Source organism: Nomascus leucogenys, chromosome 5 (assembly GCF_006542625.1).
Source record: "Nomascus leucogenys isolate Asia chromosome 5, Asia_NLE_v1, whole genome shotgun sequence".
NCBI lineage: Eukaryota > Metazoa > Chordata > Mammalia > Primates > Hylobatidae > Nomascus > Nomascus leucogenys.
In genome coordinates this window covers 48,281,709-48,302,987 of record NC_044385.1, presented here as the reverse complement: position 1 = coordinate 48,302,987, position 21,279 = coordinate 48,281,709, and the positions used below count along the sequence as shown (strand labels likewise).

The window sequence follows — 21,279 nt, the reverse complement described above, 5'->3', positions numbered from 1 at the left end:
GGCTGCGGGCTCGGGCGCACGGTGTCAGCCGAGGGCTGCCCTCCGCTTTTGTGTTAACCGGCGGGCTTCTCGCGGTCCCCGCCGCGGAGGTCACACCCGGCGGGTAACGGCGTGGATACACCGAAGGGTGACTTTGGACACCTTCCCCAAACCACAGACTAACGCTTCTGCCCCTACTCCGCCCCTGCTAGAGAAGTAGGAGGCCAGTGGGGGAGGGGGTATTTTCCTGAAGCTCCAGAAAATGACCACGCATTTTAGAGAAAGGTCGTGCCCGCTTCCCAGCCTCACCTAGTCTGGGCTGGGGCCGGGACCCGCCTCCCCACCTTCCCCGCCCCCCCGCTCCTCAACCTAGCGGAGGGAGAGATGCCAGCGCGGTGGAGTCATGCCGCTGGCTTGGGCACCATTGGTCATGCCTGGAACACGCAGCAGCGAGTACGCACATCTGGCGGCTATCCCGGGCGGCTCCGGTCCTGATATGGAGAGAGAGGGCGGGCTGGTGTGTGTCTCAGTGAGCGAGGCTGAGGGAACGCGCCTGGGCTGGCTCCTCCCCGAACTTGCATCACCAGTGCCCCCACTCTTCACCCGCCTTCCGCCCCGCCTTGGCCCCTCCCCCACCCCCCTTCCTCCGCTCCGTTCGGCCGGTTCTCCCGGGAAGCTATTAATAGCATTACGTCAGCCTGGGACTGGCAACACGGAGTAAACGACCGCGCCGCCAGCCTGAGGGCTATAAAAGGGGTGATGCAACGCTCTCCAAGCCACAGTCGCACGCAGCCAGGCGCGCACTGCACAGCTCTCTTCGCTCGCCGCCGCCCGAGCGCACCCTTCAGCCCGCGCGCCGGCCGTGAGTCCTCGGTGCTCGCCCGCCCCCGTCCAGACCCTGCCTGTCCTCCGGACCCTGGCCGCCCCGAGCGGAGCCTGGAGGTGAGCGCTGGAAGCCGAGGGAGTGAGCGCGACGGGGGCTGCTCGCCTTCATTCCCTTCGCGCCCCTCTAAGTAACCAGTCTGCCGACCCCTGACCCACCCCGGATCCGCGCCCCCAGCCTCCGGCTTGGAAATAACTCTGGCTTAAACTTCTTCTAAGCCACCGCTGCTCCTCGGCGCCTCGAAAAGTTTCCCGCAAAGCGAAAGAACTAACTTTCTCTTTTGACTCGGGGCGCGAAAGCTTCCCGGTGACGGAAGTCGGGCGTCCACTCTGCCGCCAGGCTCGAGCGCCGCTTCTCTGCGCCGACGGCGCCGCCTTGCCTGGCTGGGAGAGGGCGTAAGGTGGGCGGGCGGGTGCGCTGGGGTGTCCGAGGCTGCCCCGCTCGCCGTCCCGCTCCATCCCTCGCTTCGAGACACGGCACTGCGGGAGCCTGTCCTTCCCGGGATGGGCAGAGAGGCACGAAGGCCGGAGGCTCGCGGGAGGGCTGCCCCACGCGCCGAGAGGAATGAATGGGGAAGGGGCGGGAGGCCGGGCGGCGTCGCGGGCGCGGCCGCTGGGGGTCGCCCTGGGCACCCCGTAGCGCTGGCGGCAGGACCGTGAAGGCAACCCCGAGAAAAAGTTAGCTGGGATAGGTTTGGAAGTGGCGAGCGCTGGTGTCGCGCTGTCCCAGGGCGGAAGACGGGGAGGGCTCCCGGCACCGGCTGGTGTCCGAACCCCGAGCCCGGGACTCCCACACACCTGGGACTCTCACTCTGGCTTTTCCTTCGGCGGGTCCGCGGGAGACCCACCGTGGCGGGGAAGCGAGGGTGTGGAGCCAGTTGTGCAGATATTTGAGAGAACGGCTTTGTGGTCTAGTGCCAGGACTCTGACCGCTTACACTGCAATCGATGTCGTTGAGCTAAGGCTCAGTATACCGAGCCGGGAAATAAGGGCACATGGGCAGTACCGGCCCCCTCTGCGTGTTGGAGGGCACAATGCAGTGGTTGGACCAGATAACTGCTAAGGTCCTTTCTGTCTGGAGATTTTCAGATTCTGGAGTGGTGTAGTGGGAAGAAAAGGAGCCAGTGAGGGCACTTGAATGGGGTAGGTCTCTATCTAATGTCATTCACCAGCGTCCAGACAGTGGGGGAAAGGGGACTTTTCTGCAGAGCATCTTTTCCCTCACCAGCTTTCTTTCCACTGGATTCGTTCTCCTTCTCTGCTCCCCCCACCCCCATTTTCATCTCTCATCTACTTCCTTTCCTCCTAAACATTTTCTTTTCCCTAATTGCATTGCATAGGTCACATATGCTTTCTTACAAATAAAATAGTTATTAAATCCTTGATGACTCCAGAATAAAAAGGAGAGCCAGAAAACCTGGATGTTCTCTCAGTGCACCCCTTTCATTGTAGGTGACAGTCATATCTTCTATTCGAAGTTTCTGTCTCCGCAACTTAAAGTGAAGGCAAAACATTGGTATTACTATCCCCATTGTTTTGCAGCTAGCATTGGTTGTAGAATAATGCTACAACATACAGGCTCCTGCTTTGAGGACATCCTGGACAAAGATGGGATGGGGTGAGGATTGCAGTTACTGTCGGAATGGTTTCAGAGACAGCAAAGAAGGCAGCACCCCACGCCCGCAGTGGGGATAAGATACAGCACCCAGCATCTGTGGCAGTGCTGGGAGCCTTCTTTTTCTCTCTCTCTTCCTCCTTGCCCTTTAGCCGTTATAGAATTCCTTTTTCTCCATGGCCCTTGTCTTTGATAGCCCCTCCCTATCTCAGTCCTGTCAAAGTCTCCTCTGTGGTTGGTACCAGGTGCCAGGACTCTTGACCCCTTATCTACCTGGCTAATGGCTCTGTTCTCTGGTTGCCTTGTTGGTTGATCCCTTGAGGCGGTCGATACCTATTGGTGATGGAGCGAAATGAGCAGTCGGTGGGTGGTCAGCAGCTTGGCATGGGCTGGGCCACTCACCAGCTTTATGACCTCAGGCAAGTCATTTTTACCTCCCTGGACCAATGTACTCATTATAAAATGAGAATCTGACCTAGATGATTCTAATATTGAGAGGGCATGATTTCCATTAGATAGAGTCCATGATTCCTTCCTTTTTAAAATTGGCTAGGCATGGGACAGGGCCAGTGGCTTCAAGTTTTACCTAGCCAGGGGAGGAGGAAGGACATAGCCAAGATGCCTCAGAAGCTTTCCAAGGGAGAAATGGTTTATATCTGAGATTTGGTTCTCTTTCAAATATGTAATGGAGAAATGCTGGTGTCAGCAAATAGTGGGGTGAAATCCATCTGGTCTGTCAAGAACCTGGGGTCAATGAGAGTACAAAAGAGGCTCTGACTGACCTGAATGTCTTGAAGGTTCCAGTTAATTCCTCACTAACAGGGCTTTATTGAATTGATAACAACAGAATGAGTTTTTCCTGAAACTGAGAAGATGGAGTCACAGTAATAATGACTACCCAGTGTGTATGCAAATCTCATGTGTCCTTCTCAACAGCCCTTTGGGGCAGGCAGTTTTGATCTCAAATTACAGAGGAAGAGAATGAGAGGCCCAGAAAGCCTAAGTGATTTGTTGGTGGGTGCTCAGCTTATGAGTGGCACTGATAGGCTTAGAAACATTGTCTCTGGCCCTTGATGCCCAGCTTTGCACCTCTTCAAGAGGTCTGGGAGGAAGACCAAGATATGAAGATTAGTGAAAGGCCAGTATTGGCTTCCTAGTAACACAAGATGCTTAGCGAGCAACGCTTAGTGGAAAGAGGATGAAAATTAAAAGTGAAAATTCATTGTAGCTGTAGCTACTAGGAAATAAAAATCTGGGAGCTGAATTTCCAGTTAAAGGAATACATGAGTAAACTTTCACTTTCTTGAAAATGATGAAACTGCCAATGATACAACATGATTTCTGATTGGAAATAATTAAGCAGAAACAAAATGCAAGTTGTTGGTAGCAAGTCTGAACAATTTTATGATCAGCATAGAAAGTCAACTCTGATCTGAGGTCGCCAAAGAATTTTTTTCAATGACCAGGATGTTTGAGGATCTCAACTTTCTGAAAAATTGTCTGAAGATTTAACTTCATTTCCTTGTGGGGACACAGCCTTAGTCTAGGCTGAATCATACCTCAAGAGACTGAGTAAAGGAATAACTAGAAAGTATCCCAAGAAGTTAAGCTTTAGCCTAGTGCCGAGAAAACCCAAATCTCGACAGATACATCTGTTTTATTTTCTGAAAGGCTTTTAACATTTTTACAACCATTTATGTCCCCAAGGAAGCCCACCCAATGCTTTTCATAAAAGCATTCCATACCACTGACATTCTTCAGCTTCTTTCATTGGGACTGCTGACTTTACATAAGAAGAAGGGTGGGGGGTAGGAGCCACAAACAGCAGACCCCAAGCCCTGAGAGCTCATTAATAAACCTAGTTGGGTGGCAAAATGGAACTACACTCTACTGCAGTGGAATTCAAAGTACCCTTGTAGAAGGGAGCCATCCAGGCCTCCGAACAAAGACCAGCCCAGTGGTAGCTCTGAATGTCATCCCTGAATCACTGAGTTTTTAATAAAGTTGGAAAGGGAAGGGAAACGTGAATGCATGGGAGAATCTTAAGCCTCTGGCTTTAGAAGGCTAGTTTCTCAGAGTTTATTGCCTGACAGCGACAAGTATCCTCCCAGCATCCTAAGATTATAGGATTAAATTGAGAGAAGAACTTCAGTTCTGACTCATGACACAGGGCTTTGGGAAAAGAATTACATACATAGCCTGGGTTTCTTTGACTAGTCAAGGGCAGATTTCATTGGCCTGGAAGTCTTGCCTCCATTGGTGTATGTTAGATCTCCAGAGGGAGTTTGAAGTCAGGGTATTCTATTCAGAAGCCTTTGAGATCAGAGGGTGACCAGCCGCCCTCCCTCCTGGACCCCACAGAGCCTCTGTCAGAGAGTCAGCCCTGGGCTGGAGAGATCTCTGGGAGGCCTAGTAATCATGCAGCTCCTGGCCAAAGAATGTTTTCCAGGGCATATTCATGTATTAGTTCCTCAATTCCTCATAGGATATTATGGGAAAATAGGGCGATTATTACAAGCCCTCTTTAACAGAGGAGAAAAAGCCACTGGGAGGTACAATGATAACACATAATGGAGTAAGTGGGCTTCAAATCTTCATCGTCTGACCCCAGTCTGGGAATTTTGTGGATAAGAGACCCACTTGCTCACACTCCCAGAAGGCAGGTAGCAAGCAGCCTGGGTATGCATCCTGACATAAAGATTAGCAGTTCATTAAACAGAGCTCAAGTTATCCTGAGGAATCTTTACTTAGCCTCCCCTCCATCACTTCATTTCCAGGCCTCCTACCTACCTTAAGGCCTGCCCCCAAAAAAATTTGCTCTGGTTTTTTGTTTGTTTCTGCAATATAACATAGTACTTGTTTGTTTTTGTAATATAGAATAATATTTGTTCGTTTTTTGCAATGTACAAATTAAGGGCATGAATCCTGGAGCCAAATTAACTTAATTCCAAATCCTGATGCTGCCCCATATTAATTCTGTGAATTTGGGCAAATGACTTAGTTTGTCTAAACCTCAGTTGTCTCATCTATAAAAGGCAGCTAGATCCTAACTCACTGGATTCTCATGAGGATTAAATGAGATAGTGCCCCTAAGGTTTCTGGTATGAAGGAGGCACTCCTTAAATGTTCGAGACTTGCCAGAGGGCTTCTTCTCTGTCTGGACTGTGCTAATGACCACAGATCCCCGGTTGAGAGGAATGCCCAGACCACACTCATCCTACACTCATCCCTATACTCATTGTCCCTTGGGAACCAACTGCAGGGAGGAGGGGGAATGGCCACTGCTGGAGGGAGTACACAGCAGGCCAAGACTTACGGGGGACTCTTCCAAATTGGGGCCATGGAACTGTCACTATTTCTACTCTTTATTTTCCTTTTGTCATCCTTTTGGGTTCACCAAGCTATAGAATAATAGAGGGAGATGAATTTAGCAAATACATCACTGAAGCTTCTCCCCCGGAAGTTGGGCCCAAGCAATGGGAATGAGAAAGGTAACCTTGGACCATGGGGGCCATTTGATTTGATGACCCCATCCCCACTTCATTTATTCAGTTGGCCAGTGAGGCTTGGCGAGTCAGGCACTGGGCCAGGCTCTGGGTAAAGCAATGGTGGAGACTCAATGCTTGCATTGGAGGAGCTGTCAGTCATTTGCCAGACACAGACTGGGTCCTAGAGAGCTGAAATGACTAGCTGAAGTCACTGCTCTTTAGTGCCAGAGCCAGCCCCAGGGTTCCCTGCCCCCACACCCAGCCTAAGTCTATCCCTATACCATAGGCCTGAACAACTCCCCCACAATACGGTGCCTCACTTTTCTTTAAGACCTTTTGCTTTGCCAACCTTAACCTTAAGAATCCACCTCCCCATCCCCTGCCAAAGTCTGGGGTGAAGAAACGCACCTGGTTACAGTCACCTTTCTCATTGCTATTGCTTGGGCCCAACTTCCGGGAGAGAAGCTTCAGAGATGTATTTGCTAAATTCAAGGGTTCCCCACCTTTTGCTTTTACTTCCAGTCACTGATAGTTTCAGCTTGATGTCAAGCCTCTTTGAAAAAGAGGCTGAAAATGAGATAACTCATGATTTTTAAAATGGCCTCACTGATTTTTAAAAAATGTTCTTCCTCTTTCAGGACTGTTTGAGGCCACATTTGCACATAGGCACACCAGCCAAAACTCATAGATCTTGTGAATTCAGAGTAGCCTGAAACATCATCCCTTATAAATTTCAAATAGGCATTTTGTTCATGTCACTGAGCTGTGGGTATTTTAATAACCTGTCTTACTTAAGATGAGGATGGCATAAAATAAAAACAAAACAGAAACCCAAGGGCTTATGGGACTTTTCTCTGAGGGTGGGGCTCTGGTGTTGGAGGTCTGGTGGGGGAGGGGGACTTGATCCCATGCCCCAGAGCCCCTGAAACAGTTTGGGTTTCAATGTGTCTTTCAGCAAAATGATGCTTCAACACCCAGGCCAGGTCTCTGCCTCGGAAGTGAGTGCTTCTGCCATCGTCCCCTGCCTGTCCCCTCCTGGGTCACTGGTGTTTGAGGATTTTGCTAACCTGACGCCCTTTGTCAAGGAAGAGCTGAGGTTTGCCATCCAGAACAAGCACCTCTGCCACCGGATGTCCTCTGCGCTGGAGTCAGTCACTGTCAGCGACAGACCCCTCGGGGTGTCCATCACAAAAGCCGAGGTGGGTTCTATCTACCACAGGTGTTCATTCTTTCGGCACATGTTTCGCTCGCAGCCACTGTGTGTTGGGCATGTTCTAGGCAGGGGGCTGTTGTTGAGAGTGAAACAAACAAAACCACTGCCTTCAGGGAGCTTACCTTCTCCTGGGAGAAGACAGACAATACATAACATACTTAAATACATTAAGAGATGAGTGCAAAGGAGAAAAAAGCAGGGAGCGGGGCAGAGAGAACAGGTAGGGGTGGGGATGCTGGGTTTAAAAACTTTTCAGGCCAGGCATGGTGGCCCACCCTTATAATCCCAGCACTTTGGGAGGCCAAGGTGGGATTATTGCTGGAGTCCAGGAGTTTGAGACCAGCCTGGGCAACACAATGAGACCCAATCTCTACAAAAATATTAGCTAGGCAAGGTGGTACATGCCTATAGTCTCATCTACTTGAGAGGCTGAGGTGGGAGGACTGCTTGAGCCCAGGAGATTGAGGCTGCAATGAGCCATGATCACCTCACTGCACTCCAGCCTGGGTGATGGGGCAAGACTCATTTTGCTTTTAGAGACGGTGTTGCTCCATCACCCAGGCTGGGGTGCAGTGGGGTGATCATGGCTCATTGTAGCCTCAATCTCCTGGGCTCAAGTGATCCTCCTGCTTCAGCCTCCCAAAACACTAGGATCACAGGCATGAGCCATCGCACCCAGCCGGGTTTGCTGTTTTAAGTTAGGAAGTTAGAGAAGGATTCACTGATCGTGACTTTCGAGCAGAGGTCAAAAGGAAAGGAAGAAGGAAAGAGGAGAGGGAAGAAGCCACGTGGGTATCTGGTAAAAGAAATTAAGGGCACTGAGGTGGGAGTATTGGTGCCTGGTGGGCTGTGCAGTGGGGCAGAATATAGGGGCGGGAGATAAGTAGGGGCTGGTCATATTGGGTCTTACAGACTATTATTGTGTAGATGCAGCCCTGTGCTCAGAGTGAGGTGGGAAACCACAGAAGGGTTTTGAGCAGAGAAGCAACAAGATTCGACACACACACACACATGACACACAGACACACGCACACACGTTTTTTTTTTTTGAGACAGAGTCTTGCTCTGTCACCCAGGCTGGAGTGCAGTGGCATGATCTTGGCTCACTGCAACCTCTGCCTCCCAGATTCAAGCGATTCTCATGCCTCAGTCTCCCAAATAGCTGGGATTACAGGTGTCCATCACACGTCTGGCTAATTTTTGTATTTTTTTTAGCAGAGACGGCGTTTCTCCATGTTGGCCAGGCTGGTCTCAAACTCCTGACCTCAGGTGATCCACCGGCCTCGGCCTCCCAAAGTGCTGGGATTACAGGCGTGAGCTACCATGCCCAGCCTTGATTTATATTTTTAAATGATCACCCTGGCTGTCATGTTGAGAATGGGCAGTAGGGGTAAGACAGAAGCTGAGTGCACAGAAAGGAGGCAGTGGCAGGAATCCATATGAGTCAGGGGGCCTGCAGCAGGAGGGAGCAGTGCAGGTGCTGAGAAGTGGTTGGCTTTGGATCTGACTTGAAGGTAAAGCTGATTTGCTGATAGATTGGATGTGAGGTATGAGAGAAAGAGAAGACTCAAGGGTGACTCTGAGTTTTCTGGCCAGCATAGCTGTAAGAATGGAGCGTCCATTTGCTGCTGAGATTTGGGATTATAGGGGTTAGGGTGGTGGCAAGAGCAGGAGGTCTGTCCTATTCTGCAGACCCCTGTGGAGATGTCAAACAGGCAGTTGAATATGTGAGTCTGGAGTTCAGAGGAGAGTCTGGGCTAGAGATAACAGAGTTGGAAATTATCAGCATATAGATGGCACTTAAAGCCATGAGTCAGGATGAGGCCACCTTCTGTGTCCAGTTGTTCTGAAGAAGCTTGGAGTGTGATGGTCCCTGTTTTTATCATCACTAGGACCCAAGCACCCAGACAGTAGAGCAAGGACCAGGCAGCCTGCCCCACCCTTCCCTGTAGCAATGTTCACAGCCTTGGGACCAGGTGTTGCTCCAGGTTCACTTCTGTCTCACACACTTGCACTGTTCCATACTTGGCAACCTTGCATAAGACCCCTGGAATAATAAACATGGTGAGAAGTCTGGGAGGCGGCTTCTGGCGATGCCATAGTGGCTTAAGGATGTCAGAGCTGAGGTTCCACCATGTTGTTGGCCTTTTCCTCGTGGTGGCAAGTGGAAGTGTTGCACGCTTACTAAACTGGCATGATTGCAGCCTTTGGGCAAGGAGTAGTGGGATTGATCTAAAAGATTGTCCTAGTTCACCACTTGCAGGTGGCACCCCAGCATGGGCCGATTAATGCCACTTTGGTTGGGAATGAGCTTAGGTGCCTTTTCTGCAGGAGCATCATGGGCTTCTCCCAAATTTGGGAAGCTGGTGCTCTGATGCTCCAGGTGAAGTCAGAGGTGAATGGGGTTGCCCTTGGGTCTTGAATCGAAGAAAAGGCTGGGAGAGGGTGGCTAGGTGATGATCCTGAGATCATTCCTGGTTCTCAGAGAAAGGAGATGTTTACCAAACAGAATCTGTTTCAGCTTTAAATGATTACAGTTAGTACCAATAGTTATCAATTTGCATATTATCCTCATCTCAAAATCCAAATGCATTTTTAAAATTGGCTAACTTTTAATTTACTAATATATTGCCGGTATAATTTTAACTTTGATTTTTGTTGTTCACTCACGTGTGTGTGTGCATATGTGTGTGTGTGTGTGTGTGTGTGTAGGGGTTTTCACACAAAAGCCTAGAGCGTTAGTTTTTCGGGGTCTTTTAGCGCTAGCATTGCCCTTGTCTGCCAGCTTTTGCTGGCAGTAAAAGGCAGTGTATTTGAGATAGGTGGCATTTCTTACCACCCTTTAAATGTGTTCCTTTTGGATTTTATAGGTAGCCCCTGAAGAAGATGAAAGGAAAAAGAGGCGACGAGAAAGAAATAAGATTGCAGCAGCAAAGTGCCGAAACAAGAAGAAGGAGAAGACGGAGTGCCTGCAGAAAGTGAGTGCCTTCCAGCCTTACCCTTCCTCTCGCTCACGCCTGTCCTCACCGGCTTCATGTGGCTATCAGAAGAAGAGTTAGAAAATCCCCTACTTGGTTATAGTTTCCCAAGAAGGGCCTTGTAGCTGGTAGCAGAAATGCCAGTTGCAGAATGAGGAGGTGGCAAAGCAGTTAACACAATGGATGTGACTGTGGATGTATAAAAGCAGGTGTGTGAATTCATCTGATGCCCAACTCCCAGCAGCCTCGGCCGGTTCATACATGTCCATCAGCTTCCAGGCTGCAGGACATGCCAGCCCAGTTAAAGAGGCTTCACTTGACTGTTTTCCTGAGAAAAGAAAGCTGCCAGCTCTCATTTGGCTCACTATGAAAAGCCTTTAATTAATCTCTTCAAACAAGTTATTTCCTTAATCCACAAGCAGTGGTTACACTTGCTTTACATTCTTGTCTGGTTCCTAACTCTACAGCCCTTCTGCCTGGCTTAGCCAGCAAGCGGAGCCCCTGGCTGCGTTCAGCCCGCCCGCCTTGAGAGACACTAGGGGAAATAACTTTTGTGGGCAAGCAGGGTGGCCGGTGGTGCTCAGCAGTCTTTCCAGTGGCCGTGTCCCTCCTCCAAATGTGGACAGGCCAGGGCAGAGTCTTAACCCATGTCCCACAGATCCCCAAAAGTTCTGTTGATTGCCTCAGGGGATCAGTGAAAATTAGGGAATTTTGTGTGTTGCCATATACATTTTTTCTGGGGAGATGAGCTTCTCATTGAGATCTGTGACTCAGAATCAACTAAGCCACCATAAGTCTGGATTTCTCCCCAGCTCCCAAGGCCCTTTTGGGTCCAGAAGACCTGCATATGGGCTGTTGACTCATGCAAATGAGGTATCTGAACTGCAGCTTCAGTATTAGCAGAGTCACAGGCCGCCTCTGTGGCATCACCAGGGCTTCTCTGAAGAAGAGGGTCTGCGTTTTCCTAAACCCAGTGCTGCTCTCCCATCTCCCATCTTCCTCTCCCAGCTTGATGAGCCCCAGGGTGTCCCAGGTACACCCCTGTATCCAGGCAGCAGCCCAGGCCACCCCGTCCTCACTGGCCCTTGGTTCCTTTCTTGATACCTCTGTTGCTTGTCCTCCAGGAGTCAGAGAAGCTGGAAAGTGTGAATGCTGAACTGAAGGCTCAGATTGAGGAGCTCAAGAACGAGAAGCAGCATTTGATATACATGCTTAACCTTCATCGGCCCACATGTATTGTCCGGGCTCAGAATGGGCGGACTCCAGAAGATGAGAGAAACCTCTTTATCCAACAGATAAAAGAAGGAACATTGCAGAGCTAAGCAGTCGTGGTATGGGGGCAATTGGGGAGTCCTCACTGAATCCTCATTTTATACCCAAAACCCTGAAGCCATTGGAGAGCTGTCTTCCTGTGTACCTCTAGAATCCCAGCAGCAGAGAACCATCAAGGCAGGAGGGCCTGCAGTGATTCAGCGGGCCTTTCCCATTCTGCCCCAGAGTGGGTCTTGGACCAAGGCAAGTGCATCTTTGCCTCAACTCCAGGATTTAGGCCTTAACACACTGGCCATTCTTATGTTCCAGATGGCCCCCAGCTAGTGTCCTGCCCGCCTATCATCTGGATTCTACAAAAAACCAGGATGCCCACCATTAGGATTCATGCAGAAGTGTCTGTACCTTGGGTGGGAGGGATGGGGCCATCTCATTCACCGTGGCTACCATTGTCACTCGTAGGGAATGTGGAGTGAGAACAGCGTTTAGTGAAGCTGTGCAACGGCCAGGATTGTGCTTTCTAGCAAATATGCTGTTATGTCCAGAAATTCCGTGTGCAAGAAAACTAGGCAGTGTACTCTTCTGATGTTTGTGTCACACAACACTGATGTGACTTTTATATGCTTTTTCTCAGATCTGGTTTCTAAGAGTTTGGGGGGGCGGGGCTGTCACCACGTGCAGTATCTCAAGATATTCAGGTGGCCAGAAGAGCTTGTCAGCCCCTGGAGAACAGAATTCTCCCAGTGTTAGCACAAAATCCATGGGCAGCATGATGGCAGGTCCTCTGTTGCAAACTCAGTTCCAAAGTCACAGGAAGAAAGCAGAAAGTTCAACTTCCAAAGGGTTAGGACTCTCCACTCAATGACTTAGGTCAGGAGTTGTGTCTAGGCTGGAAGAGCCAAAGAATATTCCATTTTCCTTGTGGTTGAAAACCACAGTCAGTGGAGACATGTTTGGAAACCACAGTCAGTGAAGCCTAGGTGGTGCCCAGGCTTTAGCATTATTGGATGTCAATAGCATTGTTTTTGTCATGTAGCTGTTTTAAGAAATCTGGCCCAGGGTGTTTGCAGCTGTGAGAAGTCACTCACACTGGCCACAAGGACGCTGGCTACTGTCTGTTAAAATTCTGATGTTTCTGTGAAATTCTCAGAGTGTTTAATTGTGCTCAATAGTATCATTACAATTTTCTGTAAGAGAAAATATTACTTATTTATCCTAGTATTCCTAACCTGTCAGAATAATAAATATTGGAACCAAGACATGGTAAACATGTGTTCTGCTGGTTTCTGTTCATTTAAATCTGTCAGTTGCTGAGATCTAGCGATTCCCTGCCTTTCCCTCCCCATTATGGGGGGTGCCTAGCTTTAAACTTTTCCAGATGTCATCGTTTGCTCTTTGGGGCATCACTAGATGGGATAGTTGGCTTTCAGTCCTGTTCCTCACTCTCGGGCACCTTATGCTCAATTTTTCATTGACAGGCCGAGGTGGGCGGACCACGAGGTCAGGAGATCGAGACCACGGTGAAACCCCGTCTCTACTAAAAATACAAAAAATTAGCCGGGCGTGGTGGCGGGCGCCTGTAGTCCCAGCTACTCGTAGAGGCTGAGGCAGGAGAATGGCGTGAACCCGGGAGGCGGAGCTTGCAGTGAGCTGAGATCGCGCCACTGCACTCCAGCCTGGGTGACAGAGCGAGACTCCGTCTCAAAAACAAACAAACAAACAAACAAAAAAACAATTTTTCATTGACAAACCCTGAAACGTGGCACCAAATATATCCTTTAGATCAACAGTTTGGTGTTTAGAGTTTTGATATAAAGTCTGAATTGCTAGATACCTTAATTATTTTCTCTGAATGTACAAACACCTAAAACATACACCTGTTGTTCAGCTTGAACCTTTGACCCCTAACATTCTGCCGCAGAACTCGTCTCAGAGAGTTACTCACTTGAGTTACATCTGTTATCATGTCTAAATGTGTGTCTCATTGTTGCAAATACATATCAGAAAAGAAGGGGAAGCGGTACCGGAGGAAGAAAGAGAGAACCATTTTAGACAGCATGGGTGTGATAACTCAAAGAAAGGCATTCCACTGAATTCCTGGAATTTCCAGGGCATATGATTCCTTAGGCCTGCAAGAGAGCCAGGCCCCCTTGCATTTTGTGCTTCTCTATAACATTCACAGGCTGGACATAAAAACTGGCCACTCGCCACTGGTGCCATTCTTCAGAGAGGCACTGTCTTCGTTAAATGTCAGATTCATTCACATGAATTCTGTGTCTACTTCTGGGACCTCATGTATGGTTCCTTTAAATGAGCACTTATGACACAGGTGTCTTCATTTTACTCTCTTAATTGCACATCAGGGGTCTTTCCTAATCTGTCAAGAGCCATCTGATGTTAATACCATTCAGCACTTCTTTCAGGAGATAATCTATGTTCCTTTTCTTGGTGGAGGGGAAAACGTTCCTTGCATTTACCTTCTAGTTATGGGTAGAGGTACCAGCCACCAGCCATTATGAAACACAAGACAATTTGTAAGCTGCCAGAGACAACAATGGATTAGAGAGGAAGGAAGTTGGGGGCGGATGGTGGCTATGGCAAGAAAACTTGATGTGTATGGTAGGTGTAAATGAAGTTCTATCATAAATGCATTAAAAATTGTTTTATGTAGCCAAGTTTATGTTTTGATACTTCAATTTTAAAAAGGATGATGACTATGCATTTACCATCAAGTCATTTAGTTTCTTTTGTTTCACATTTAGAGGAAAGGGAAGGTGGGGGGATCTGAGAGAATAAACTTAGATGAGGCCACCACCAATATCAAGCACCCGGTTTGGCAGTGTCTTTGCACTGAGCTGTCTCCTGTTGGTAGTGGTGATGTCACACTGCCAGGGTGTGGAAAGCCACCCTCCCTCCTCTCTCTTGCCTTCCACCTGCCCCCTTGGCTTTCCCTGAGAGCTGGCCTGACACCTGTTTGAGAGTCAAGAGCTTTTAAAGGGTTCTGGCCCAGGACAGGAGTTCTGGAATGGAATCTTTCCATTTTCTGTTAACTAAAAATACTATTTTCCGTCTGTATCCTAATTTCTCCCCATGGGCTTTGAATAAACCCTCAACACTCCAACCCATATCAAGCTTTCTCCTCTCTTCCCTGTCCCATAACCTCTGGTTGGGTTCATGTACTGTTTCTTTGTGGTGTGAACAGTGTTTCCAGTTAGAATCTGCCTGAAAGGAGGTCACATTTGCCCACTGAGCATCCTGTGTTCTCATGGTGGCTCTAACTCCAGAAGATTTTAACACAATCTCATCAAACACTGCTTTCAGGAAGGAATTTACACTGAGGTTAAAAGGACTGTTGAGGACTAATGCTAACAGAAGCTAACATTTATTGAGTAGGACAATACCCTAAACACTTCACATGTATTATCCCATTTAATCCTCACAACAACTGCTATCCCCATTTTACAGATGAGGGAGTGAAGAGCTCCGTAACTTGCTCGAGGTCTCACAGTGGATCTTTCCAAAGCTGAAGCCTATGCTTGTTTTTAACAGCAATGGTTTCAAACAAGAGTATATACATTTGTGTGTGTGTGCGTGGTAAGATATACAAAAAATTTGCCATTGTAATATTTTGAAGTGTACAATTCAGTGACATTAAGTACATTCACAATGCAGTGTAACCACTACTATCTAGTTCCAGAACTTTTTCATTGTCCCCAAAGGAAGTCCTGTACCCATTAAGGAGTCACTCTTCATTCCCCTTCCAGCCTCTGGCAACCACTAATCTATCTTCTGTTTCTATGGACTTGCCTGCACTGGATATTTTATGTAAATAGAATCATACAATATGTGGCCTTTCGCACAACACGGCTGGCTTCTTTCACTTAGCATAATGTTTTCAAGTGTCAGCCTAGCGTATTATGTAATAGTACCTTATTTCTCTTTGTGGCTGAATAGTATTCTGTTGTATGGATACTATACTTTTTGTTTATCCATTCATCAGTTGATAGACAGGTGTGTGTATGTTAAGAAAGAGCTAGCCTTTATCTTCAAGGACTGAATCTCTAAGGTAGGATTTCAGGCCTAATGTCAAGCTGGGAGAAAAGAGAGTTGGAAGCAGGAGCTCCTTCTCAGAACTTCCAGGTAACAGCTTGGAAATTACTTATTCCTGGGCTCGCTCTGTGGGCATGGCAAGGCAGGAGGTATAGTGGCATCTGTTCCCCATGGATGTAAATGGCTTCCAAACTACCTCTGCATAGTAGAGAGGTTAGTAGAGGAGGGCCTTTGAGAGGATCCTGGAATGTAAGCTCACACTTTCCATCCTACCCTCTTCTCCTGGCATTTCACAGGGTAGGGGGTAAGAAGAGGCACAGGGCAAACACTGGGGACCTTGAGAAAATATTTGGGCTCCCTGACACAGGATGTTGGTATAAACATGATGGAGGAGAGGCATAGAGGTGGCCCCCTGGATAATTTAATCCCCAACTCAGCCCAGCCCCTTTCTGAAGTGGTTGTCCTGGATTCTCCATAACATGCATGCATACACACAGACACACAGACACACACACACACACACACACACACACACACAGAATTATGCAACTTATTTGGCTTGCCCAAGCTTTTTTTGTAAGTTCTGTAGTGGTTCAGAAGGAAGACTTTAAAAGCAGAAAGACCTGTATTCAAATAATACCTCCACTGCCTACAAGTTCTATGAATGTAGGTAAGTTACACAACTTCAGTTTTTTTACCTGTAAGATGAGAAGAGTTGCAATAGTATCAAACTGCAATAGAGTTTGATACATAGTATGGCGCCTGGAAGAAGCAATCTCTCATGTTATTATTAAAGGTTGAGGTTATTACTAAAGATTTCCATTGTCAGCATGAACTGAGATTTTATGGAAGAGTGAGCTAAGAACCAAGACTGCGAATTCTAGGTTAAAAAAAAAATTTAAACCGTGTACTCGAATGGTTCAAATTTATCCCATCATCTTGCGTTCCTATAGACCCTGCCTAGTTGCTAAATCTTTTGAATTGGGGGTGAGGCAGGGGAAGCAACCATACAACATTTTCTCATTTGAAAAATTTTTATTTTGGCGCCCACTTGAGTACCTGGCAGGGTGGGGCTGTCCTCTATGGGGGCAATGGAGTTATTAGTGAGGGGATTGTGGCCCCGGCCTGGGGGATGAGAACAAAGGGGTATGTGACAGCAACAGGTCACAAAGGGAAGCAGAAGATAAATATGGCTGCACAGGGGGTTTAGGCAGAGAGGGTGGTCACTTCCTGTCACTAGGCCTACAGTTTGTAGACTCTTAGGGACAGAGACTACAAACTGTAGTTAAAAAAATCAGAGGTGTAGGTCAGGGGGTTAGACCCAGAAGAAAACCTCTCTGGAGCCCACACTGCATCTCTACGTCTTGGAAGAGTCTGGAGTCCAGGCACCCTACAGCACCCCCCACAGCAATCATCCGTGCTCCCACCCCCACCCCGGCCTCTGGGAGGCTCTGAGGCAACAGCGGGGGCCTGTGGGGTGGGGTGGGATTGAGAGACCAGCTGCAGAGACATCTTTGTGACCCAGGAGCACCACTGGTCCCTCATCTGCCACCGAGGCCAAGGAAGACCCAGAGACCTGCCTCACCAGTGCTGCCGTTGTGCTGAAAGACGACCATGAATGGTGATTCTCTGCTGCCGTATTATACGGCCCAGAGTGGCTCCAGCATGGGCATGTTCAACACCACCATGGGGAAACTGCAGCAACAACTGTACAAGGGGGAGTACGATATATTCAAGTATGCACCGATATTTGAGAGCGACTTTATCCAGATCACCAAAAGGGGAGAAGTGATTGATGTGCACAACCGTGTCCGTATGGTGACCATGGGCATTGCACGCACCAGCCCCATCCTCCCACTCCCAGATGTCATGCTGCTAGCGCGACCGGCCACCAGCTGCAAAGAGTATGTTGGACATGGCCAGGCCACCAAGAGAAAAAAATGCAAGGCAGCAAAGAACTTAGAGCTCACCAGGCTCCTCCCCCTGAAGTTTGTATGGATCTCTGTTCAAGACCATGAGAAACAACAGCTGCGCCTGAAGTTTGCCACTGGCAGATCTTGCTATCTGCAATTGTGTCCCGCTCTCGACACACGGGAAGATCTCTTTGCCTATTGGGAAAAACTAATTTACGTCTTGTGGCCACCCATGGAGAGTAACAGCAGTACCTGTGGCATTCCAGCTGAAGACATGATGTGGATGCCTGTGTTTCAGAAAGACAGGAGAAGCCTGGGAGCTGTGAATCTTCAAGGAAAGGGGGATCAGGACCAGGCCAGCATCCGGAGCCTCCACATGGTCTCTGAGGTGTGTGGGGCCACCTCTGCTGCTTATGCTGGAGAGGAGGGACTCCAACATGACTTTCACAAACCCACTAACGTGCTGAATGTATCCATCCCCAAAACATCTACAGAGCTTACTGAGGAGCCAGCAACAGGGGCGATTAAAGAGGCAGCAGCAGCAGGGGCATCTGCAGGGGCAGCAACAGGCACCGTAGCAGGTGTCTTGAGTGTGGCAGCAGCCAATTCTGCCCCTGGACAGGTGAGCGCAGCCATAGCTGGGGCAGCCACCATCGGTGCAGAAGGAAGCAAAAGCAACATGGCCCTTGCAGGCACTGCCAGCATGGCTCCAAACAGCACGAAGGTGGCTGTGGCAGGGGCTGCAGGCAAGTCCTCAGAACATGTTTCCAGCACATCCATGAGCCTTTCCCGAGAGGGCCGCATGAATCTGGCCATTGCAGGAATAGAACTGACCAGCAGGACAGCTGCAGAAACAGACATAGATGCAGCAGCAGGACCTCCCATCTCCACCCGGCAGAGCAAGAGCAGCTTGAGTGGACAGCATGGAAGGGAGCCAACCCAGGCCAGTGCTGAAGCCTGCAAGGAGGGGAGGGAAAGAAGGGAAAAGGACAGGGCTCTCAGAAGGAGTCCCCATCGCAGCAGGACAGGTGAAAGCCACCACAAAACAAGGGGGGACAAAATTGCCCGAGAGTCACCCAGCAGGTCCTCATTCAGCCACAGAGCCAGTAGAGATGACAAAAAGGAGAAAGGCTGTGGCAGCCCGGGGAGCAGCAGGCACGGGGACTCGCATAAAGCTGTCAGCCACACGCCCATCTCAAAGGAGTCCAGGACCTCTCACAGATCTGGGAGGAGCTTATCGACCACCAGTTCCGGTTCCAGCAAGAGACTTGGCAGGATCAGCTCTTTCCTGAGGAACGTCAGAGCCAACCTTACTACAAAAGCAGTGGGCACGCCACATGGCAGAGATGTGGACATCATGGCTAAGATGGTGGAGAGGAGCACCAACATGGCCATCGCCGAGACAGCGGAGGGTGGCCAGGGGCTGGAGATGGTTGGTTCTATGACACCGGACATCATGGAGACAGTGACCTTTGAAGCCCATTAAATAAGGCCCAGAGCTCATGGAAGTGTCCCTGGAGAGCCTATTCCAGCGTTCTTTACTGCCGTTTAAATAAAGAACCATACATCTGAGAGTGGCTTGCTGGCTGAATTTTTGTGTCCCACAGCCCAGCAGTGACCTCACAGTGGCTTCTGTGATGTCAACTGTGCTGCAGCCGAGGCCCCAGGATCCAGTCAAGGGGAGCCCCACCTCACACCCATGCTCAGCAGAGCCCAGACGAGTGCTCCAGCTTTCCTCAACCCCTTCCCGGCTTTGGTTCGCCAGGACTATGGCTGAAAGTCAGGCTGGGAGCTTGGAAGCTTGGAAGCTGTACCTCCACCATCTCCCCATCCTTTTTTTTTTTTTTTTTTGAGACGGAGTCTCGCTCTGTCGCCCAGGCTGGAGTGCAGTGGCGCGATCTCAGCTCACTACAAGCTCCGCCTCCCGGGTTCACGCCATTCTCCTGCCTCAGCCTCCCGAGTAGCTGGGACTACAGGCGCCCGCCACCACTCCTGGCTAATTTTTTGTATTTTTAGTAGAGACGGGGTTTCACCGTGTTAGCCAGGATGGTCTCGATCTCCTGACCTCATGATCCACCCGCCTCGGCCTCCCAAAGTGCTGGGATTACAGGCATGAGCCACCACGCCCGGCCTTTCCCCATTCTTTTTCATAAACTTGCCCCCTCCCAACCCTGGAAGATCCAAAGACAAAGCAAGAACAGAACTCTCACCCCCTTGCACTACTCACAGGAGGGAGTAAGGGAGCAGCAGCATGTGTTGGCAACTAGAGCAGGGAGGAGCACTGTCTAGACTTAGCAATTCCATTCCTAAGTATACTCCCAAGAAACACACATGTTGCAGGAGACAGCCATGAGAATGTTTATAGCAAAATAATACTAGAAACTGCCTAAATTTCCTTCAACAGAATTGAGAGGGGTATATGCAGTGACAAATAAATGGCAGCTACACATATTAGCGTATTAGCATAGATAAGTTTTGCTCTTTCAAAAACTTTAAAAAGCAAATTGCAGAATAAGATATAATTCTACCTACGGGACAATTCACAAACAAGATCAAATACAAATAATATGTTACATATTTGATACATGTTTGGTAAAACAAAACCAAGGGAGTGGGAAAAAATTCAGGACAGTGGTTTTCTCTGGGGTGGAAAGGCAAGAGATTGGATCAAGGAGGTGAACACAGTCTTTCAGTGGTGTTGGGAATTGTTTCAGTTCTTAAGCAAGGAGGTAGGTACAAGGCTGTTTATTATTTTGTTGGGTTTTGCATTTCAATATTGTGTTTTGCATTTTAATACCTCTGGAATCAGAATGGTCCTACAATCACCGTGACAGTTCTGATGAAGTTATTGCTCCAGACATATATTCACCAATTCCTTCTCCTTAATGCTTTCATTTTTATGCATGCACAAAAGTGATCTAAGTCTAAAAGGCCCATTTTGTTAAGAATCAGATGAGAATGACATTATTACAAAAAGCCTTGGGAAAGAAAGAATGATATCCCTATTTTACAGAAGAGGACGCTGAGGCTCAAGAGGTTAACTTGCTCCAGTCACACAGAGGGACCTTTGCAGATCTACCAGCCCACTTCTTTATGCAAAGACCTGTCTGAGACATGGGAAGGAGGCAAACCCGGCAAATCCAAGGAGAATCGGGCAACGCAAGAACCTGAGACTTACCAGGTTCCTACCACCATGGTCTAAAACTTTATAGAGATGAGCACCAAAATTCCTGGATTGAAAGGAGGGAATGTGGGGGCAGGGGAGATGTCTGGTGGTGAGCTGCTGTGAGTTGGCTTTGGAACTTCAATGAGCTCATAGTCCTTAGTTGGTCTTATCTCAAGAGTGTCCAGACCACCCTTAAGCCATGTCTGGCTCCCAGGCTTCGCTCCCCAGCCTCTGCCTCAGCTATAAACAGACCTCCCTCCTGGAATTCCAGGCCTTGCTCCCCACCAGGGATCGCTTCTGACGGGGGCTGCATCTCTTTGCAGCCCAGTCCTCGCCCAGCTGCTAATAAAACATTTAAAAGCCGGGCCCAGAATGGTTTCTCCATACCAGATCTTCGGGAAATTTCTTCTGCTGGGATTCCAAAAGCAAACCACACATGAGGGGGTTACGAGTTAGGTCACAGCATCCTTGCTACTTGGACCTCCACAGTTAATTCCTAAAGCTACTTTTGAGAAAAGTCACACTCTTCATTATGCAGGTAAGGAGAGGTCTCTTCTGTCCATAGAGGGAATTGTAGGCATGAATCCATGAAAGAAAGTGGGTTGAGAAAGAAAGAAGGCCCAAGACCTACACACAGCCACCATTTCCTTCTGTAAAACAAGGCTCCTGACCCCAGGATGAGGAATTAATGGAGTGAGTCAAGTTATTCTTAATAAAGGGGGGAAC

At 48.8% G+C, this 21,279-nt stretch overlaps 2 protein-coding genes across 2 annotated transcripts; both read left to right on the top strand.

Annotated features, from left to right (window-relative positions):
* The first annotated feature begins 727 nt into the window (after nt 1–727).
* ATF3 (activating transcription factor 3) lies at nt 728–12,692 on the top strand. Its single transcript, XM_003273054.3, is given in 5 exon segments — nt 728–921; nt 6,920–6,994; nt 6,996–7,163; nt 10,048–10,155; nt 11,280–12,692. Coding segments are annotated over 5 exon segments (732 nt in total). The 5' UTR covers nt 728–738; the 3' UTR covers nt 11,478–12,692.
* A 4,000-nt stretch (nt 12,693–16,692) lies between these two features.
* On the top strand, nt 16,693–18,959 carry FAM71A (family with sequence similarity 71 member A). Its single transcript, XM_003273059.4, has one exon. The coding sequence runs from the start codon at nt 17,089–17,091 to the stop codon at nt 18,871–18,873; it is 1,785 nt and encodes a 594-aa protein (XP_003273107.1). The 5' UTR covers nt 16,693–17,088; the 3' UTR covers nt 18,874–18,959.
* Nucleotides 18,960–21,279: the final 2,320 nt, after the last annotated feature.

Excerpts from the sequence above, each read along its gene's own strand:
- FAM71A (XM_003273059.4), top strand. The coding sequence starts at position 17,089 with ATGAATGGTGATTCTCTGCTGCCGTATTATACGGCCCAGAGTGGCTCC.